Source organism: Stomoxys calcitrans, chromosome 2 (genome assembly GCF_963082655.1).
Source record: "Stomoxys calcitrans chromosome 2, idStoCalc2.1, whole genome shotgun sequence".
NCBI classification, from domain to species: Eukaryota; Metazoa; Arthropoda; class Insecta; order Diptera; family Muscidae; genus Stomoxys; species Stomoxys calcitrans.
This window is the reverse complement of record NC_081553.1, coordinates 45,141,640-45,148,030: the sequence shown is the minus strand read 5'-3', so window position 1 is coordinate 45,148,030 and position 6,391 is coordinate 45,141,640. Positions and strand designations below refer to the sequence as shown.

The window sequence follows — 6,391 nt, the reverse complement described above, 5'->3', positions numbered from 1 at the left end:
TGTTCATTCACCGTAACGTTGCGTCCAACAGCATCTTTGAAAAAATACGGTCCAATGATTCCACCAGCGTACAAACCACACCAAACAGTGCATTTTTCGGGATGCATGGACAGTTCTTGAACGGCTTCTGGTTGCTCTTCACTCCAAATGCGGCAATTTTGCTTATTTACGTAGCCATTCAACCAGAAAAGGGCCTCATCGCTGAACAAAATTTGTCAAAATTTGAACACATTTCGAACCGAACACTGATTTTGGTAATAAAATTCAATGATTTGCAAGCGTTGCTCGTTAGTAAGTCTATTCATGATGAAATGTCAAAGCATACTGAGCATCTTTCTCTTTGACACCATGTCTGAAATCCCACGTGATCTGTCAAATACTAATGCATGAAAATCCTAACCTCAAAAAAATCACCCTTTATGTTTCCACTAGAGCCCAAGTCCACTTGATTTTAGATAATCTCCAAAACCCGTTTTATGCGGTTTTTATTTCTCAACAGTGACGTTTTTGTTGTGATTAGCATTTTTTTTTGTGTTCGGCGCACGAGGTATATCTCGTTGCAAAACAAGACATTTCCGAAATCTCGTCGCAAATCTGGATTTGCTCCAAGTGGAAACATTATGCTAAAGAAAAGTAGCACTCTGTACTTATGAAATAGTTTTAATGCGTCCCCTGGTGAGTTGCTATAAACGCAGTGTTGCCACTTTGTTTATAAGATAACATCCCTGGTTTGGTCATAAATTGTCAAATGTTTGTTTATTGTATTTTGTGGGCAAATGTTTTAATTACCAAAAAAATATTAAAATATGGATATAATCAAAGCTGAAATAGCAAGAAAACGTAAATTGTTGGAAGAAAAACAGTTGGTAGATGATAAAAAGAAGTATTTCAAGAGAGGTGATTTGATTGCCAAGAATAATGAGGAGATACTTCAAAAGCAAGGCATCAAGAATCCAGAAAGCAATGAAGCCGATCAAAGCATCCATGAAGGATACAAATTTACCGAGGAAGGCCAAAATATATTGCCCAGAAACGAAGTGATACGCCGTCTAAGAGAACGTGGAGAGCCCATAACATTGTTTGGAGAAACCGAATCAATGGCATTTGCACGCCTGAGGCAGTGCGAAATCTCACAACCAGAAGCCAATCGAGGTTTTCGCAATGATTTCCAAGAGGCCATGGAACAAGTGGATCAAGCCTACCTGCAAGAAATGTTCGCCAGCACCTCAACCTCAAAGGAGGAGAAGAAAAATGAACTTGCTGAACTGGATGAAACGGTGGACTGGGAGAGCATTAAAGTAATGGCACAAAAGATGGGACGCAACAACAAAGAATATGATATGGATGTGATAATGACCCTGCTGACATATTTGCTGAAATTATGGAATGATCAGATAGCAGGTTACTCCAAACATGAGATAATGTCCACGAAAGTGAAAATGGCTAGAGTCATTTATACCCAAACAAAGGAGTATGTAAAGCCATTGTTTCGGAAATTAAAAAATCGCTCCTTGTCCGATGATATTTTGGAAAGTTTAACCGATATTTGTAAACACCTGCTCAATCGTAACTACATACAGGCCAGTGATGCCTATCTGGAGATGGCCATTGGCAATGCTCCTTGGCCCATTGGTGTTACTATGGTTGGTATTCATGCTCGTACAGGTCGTGAAAAGATTTTCTCCAAGAATGTGGCCCATGTTATGAACGATGAGACACAGCGTAAATATATACAAGGCTTAAAGAGACTTATGACCAAGTGTCAGGAGTGTTTTCCCACGGATCCCTCCAAGTGTGTGGAGTATGTTAGCAAAAAGGATAGAGAATAAAAGTATGAAAGAAAAATGTTTTAAAAACCTCCTACGAGTATATATTTATTGGGGATTAAAATGGGCCGGCGTATTTTTTTTACATATAATGAAGGAAGGAGCACACATTAATTTTTTAAGTACTAGCTCTAAGTAGTTGAAATGGTTGTGGATAGCACCAATCAATTTATTTGCCTTTACGCCCTAGCTCTGCAGATCGCTGGGAGGACTTTTCGACGGCATTGATGATAGTAGACCTGAAATTGGAACAAAATTAAGTTAGCTATTGTCTAGATATAAACTTTTATGTGCAGTCTTAACCTTAAATTTCCCTTTTCCAGTTCATGCACTCCCACTATAGTCGCTCCTCCAGGAGAACAAACTTCATCCCTTAGCACTGCTGGATGTTTGCCGGAAACCATAACTGTTTTGGCCGCTCCCAATATGGTTTGTGTGGCAAATTGCAAAGCCATTTGCCGGGGCACACCATTTTTAACCGCCCCATCAGCCATAGCCTCTATAATGGTATAGACAAATGCTGGTCCACACCCCGAGACACCGGTGGCAGCATCTATCATTGATTCGGGAACTTGCTGGGCAATACCCAATGAATTTAACATGAGGTGGACCTTCTCCAGATCCTGTTGTACTACATAGGAGCCCGGAGTATACACTGTACAACCTTCACCCACTTGCATGGGGGTATTGGGCATTGTACGTATCATTTTCAGACCATCAATGAAAGAAAAATTCTGTAAGAAAAAAATGTCTATAAATATAGAAGAAGCGTATATCACCTTTTGTTATACCTCCTCCAAGTCGTGTATATTGACACCAGCTAAAACCGACACAAACAGCTTATCCTTATCTTTGGGTGTACGCACATGATTATTACGCAGATGTATGGCACAAGGTGCCAATATATGAGGCTTAACACAAATAAATATGATATCGGATTTATCCAATACTATGTTGTTATCGTCCGAAGTAGCAACACCAATATCACGCCATCTTTGTAAATTTTCCAAAGTTGGGCCAGAGACAAACACCTGACCGGATTTTACTATGCCTCGACCAATAAGACCAGAACCAATGGCAAAAGCCATGTTGCCACCACCAATGAAACCAATTTTCTCGTCCAGTTTAGCCATATCTAAAAGAAAAGGAAACGCTTGTTTAGATTTTTTTAAGGAGGCAAGTATGTGGGTGTGGAATTTGGTTGAGCCAATGGCCAAGAATATAAGAAAAATTATATTTTAATGATTACAAAGCTAAGAACAATCGGTGATCATGCGCATATAAGAACACAGACATGACGTCAGTTTTGGAAGTTTCTACGAAGAGTTTGGGCTCCTAATCTTTTCATGATGAAAATGGCCTTCTGAAAGTCAATAAGACTATAGTAAGTTAAATCCAGTGGCTTTCGGTTGTACGTACCGGATGGACCCGATGAAGTCCTTCATCGGCAAGGACTACCGCCTAAGTGTACAACAAACTTCGGAATAACTATGAGGATCACGCGGGCTGAAACTTTGAGCTCCAATCTGTGTGGTGGTAACTGGGAGCTACAGGGCGCGTCCACAGGTTGCGGATAGTGGAAAGCTCCATACGGAGTAGCTGCAACTGCAGTCGCGGAAAGTCTGCGGCATCGAGTGGAGAGTCTCAGTGAAAGGCCGGGTGGCTCCGGCTCTTGCTTAAATACTGAGTGCCTATGATGGTCGATACGACAAGGCGAGTTATTGGCGCCTTTATATAACCAATGGCCATCGTGTTCCCGCACCGATCGGTCGTATAGACCGGAACGAGCTTGCTCGCCTATAAGAACTTCACGAGGATCGCCACCTCCACATGCAAATGTGGCTACAGCAACAACAACTATTATACTAAGATTGTTGTTGTTGTTGAAGCAGTCTATTGTGTACTATCCTTCGTCTGCTTGATTCTGTTGAGTGTCAAGACCCAGGAACTCTGCGACTAAGATGGGGTGCGTACACAGGGATCTGGGTCTGAGTCGAGTGGGTCTTTGTTCGTTGACTACCCAGTTTATTTCCAGATTCAGCCCGCTGATTCTGGGGTTACACTCGTCTGCGAGTACCATTGCTTGCGCCGGGAAATTGGGCCGCACTTGGGGTATTCGACCGGCTGGTATAAAGCGAGCGGCTGCTGCGTTAATGATGTCTCGGAGGTTATGAAGTCGAGTGGTCGGTGGATGGTGAGAATTATGGGGAGGTGGTCCGACCCCAAAGAGATGACGGCTTGCCAGAATACGTCACTCAGGAGATCAGGGGATGCAATTGAGATGTCTGGCGAGCTGCTGCACCACCTCGTAATCCTAGTGGGGGCATCCTCATTCATTGTACAAAACGTGGAGCTATCTATCTGCTCTGCCAAAGCTATGCCACGCTGGTCGTTACCTAGGGGAGAATGCCATGACGTGTGAAGCGCCGGCGAGATAGGTGTATACTGCACAGAATGGTGTATAACGAAGGCCAATTCCCCACCTCCATTCCTTGAGCGATCCTTACGTAGCACATTGTAACCGTGACAACTGTGCAAGCTGCAGGTGTTGGTCAGCTTTGTCTCCTAGATCGCTGCGACCAATATGCTCTTCCGACTCATAAAGTCTACGATCTCATCGATTTTGCCACGCAATCCATTGCAGTTTAACTGCAAGAACGATACACTTCCCGGCACTGGCCTGGCAATAGTAGGGCTACGATGCTGCCATGGGATTGTGAAGCCATCCGTATAGAAGTGTAGTGGTAAAGTTCTTTTTTTTTATTAAAAAGCGGCTCAGGTAGGTTGTAATCCACACTGCCTGGAACATCGGATGTTGTATCAAGGATAACATAGTGTCCGTAGCCGCCACATGATCAATGGGAAAGCTCCCCAAATCTCACGGCAGTCGTTGCTGCAATTTGGATAGCCACAATGTCCAGAGGCATAAGATGTAGCATTAAATTCAGTGCATCAGATGGTGTTGTCCTCTGTGCGGCTGTGATGCACAAACAAGCCATCCTTTGGATCCGGTTAAGTATTGAGCAGTAGGTGGACTTTTGAAGCGCCGTTCACCTGACCACAACACCATATAGCTTTATAGTTCTGACAACTGCAGTATATACCCAATGCATAACACGCGGTCTAAACCCCCGACTTTTGACTATGGCTCTCTTGCAGGTGTATAGGGCATCAATCATCAATCAATCAATGATACAATAGGAATTCCTGAATCCAAATTGATGATTTGGAATGTGATTGTTCCGTTTAATAATGGAGTTCAATCCAGATTGACGGTTCAAGGCGGTGACTGCTTATCCACAAGATGGTCATTTGGATATCTACTGACAGCCCGACGCATTAAATATAGCACTATTTGACGTGTCTGAATCTTTATTTATATCGTCATTTTAGTTTTCTCCTCTTCGAAATATGGTTCATCTTGAAATTTGAAGTCGATTCAGAAATGTCTGTTCGTTCTTTTGCTTAATTGGAAGCTGTACCTATATGATATTCGTCTTATATGAATCTGGGGTGGTATGTCAACCTTTCTCTATCCAAAATCGTTGTCAAAGAGCACACTAAAGAGACCTGTTCTGGAAAATTTAATTTTCGTTTACACTGCATTAACATTTGTTTTCCAATATAAATTTTATTTTGTTGCAAATATGTAACTGCTTGTGATTTCCATATTTCATCTTCCTATTCACATCTCATTACATTATTTCCATTTTGTCTTCTCTGCCATAATACATAGAATAATCAATGTGCTTACGTAGTCGTTTTTTTTTCTTCTAATAAATGCTTCTATTATAGACTCAGTTTCTTTGTTTAATCTTTCTATTCCATTGAGATTACATATTAATTACAACAAAAATGATTGTCATTATCATTAAATTTATCATTTTAAAAATTACTTACTGGCCTGTTGACAACAATTAGTGGATAGTAAACAAATCACAAATCTAGCATTACTTACTCTACCCAAGATTTTTTTGTTTTTCTAAATTAAATAGAATCAGCAGAAGACAATTTGGTCTATACACTGACGATCTTTTTTATTGTTGTATCTAGTATTTGGTAAATTTAGCGTTTATTAGCACCGGCTTATCATTTAATAATTTTATTATTGCAAAATGAGAGAGACGTCAGTCTTGAATAACAACAGCTGTTTGAGGTGAGAATATTTGTTTACAGTGTGGTGAGAAGCTGTTTAGTAGACAGGGTTGTTATATTGTATATGAGTAAAAGGGGTATAACACAGAGATGAACTTAATAGAAAAAGACGTTAATTTTAATATGCTCAAATTGGTTGTTTTTGATGTAGCCACATTTGTATGTGAGGTAGCGATTCTCGAGCAGCTCCATAGCTGAGCCATCTTGGTCATTATGCCTTTGGTTACATTTAAAGGTACCGAGCACGCTCACAGATGTTGGGCCCTATGTAGGCGTAGGCCGTAAGCTGGAAATGGGGCCTAAATCCGAGGATAGGCTCTACAGGAGTGTGATTAGGCCAATACTTACTTACGCATCAGTAGTTTGGTGGACTGCTATGGAGAAAAAATGCAATAGGTTCAGAGAATATG

The 6,391-nt window shown here is 41.2% G+C and overlaps 2 protein-coding genes across 3 annotated transcripts; one reads left to right on the top strand and one right to left on the bottom strand.

Moving 5' to 3' along the window:
• Positions 1 to 748: 748 nt before the first annotated feature.
• LOC106088171 (pre-mRNA-splicing factor 18) lies at positions 749 to 1,863 on the top strand. Its single transcript, XM_013253556.2, has one exon. The coding sequence runs from the start codon at positions 807 to 809 to the stop codon at positions 1,827 to 1,829; it is 1,023 nt and encodes a 340-aa protein (XP_013109010.1). The 5' UTR covers positions 749 to 806; the 3' UTR covers positions 1,830 to 1,863.
• LOC106088172 (uncharacterized) lies at positions 1,844 to 5,950 on the bottom strand. 2 transcript variants are annotated; one of them, XM_013253558.2, is made up of 4 exons: positions 5,727 to 5,950; positions 2,618 to 2,961; positions 2,130 to 2,560; positions 1,844 to 2,065 (listed from the first exon to the last, which is right to left on the bottom strand). In XM_013253558.2, the coding sequence occupies exons 2-4, from the start codon at positions 2,957 to 2,959 to the stop codon at positions 1,996 to 1,998; spliced, it is 843 nt and encodes a 280-aa protein (XP_013109012.1). In that variant the 5' UTR covers positions 2,960 to 2,961; positions 5,727 to 5,950; the 3' UTR covers positions 1,844 to 1,995. The 2 variants fall into 2 exon arrangements, with proteins under 2 accessions (XP_013109012.1, XP_013109011.1); XM_013253557.2 differs by having other exon boundaries at positions 5,785 to 5,950.
• Between the last annotated feature and the right edge of the window lie 441 nt (positions 5,951 to 6,391).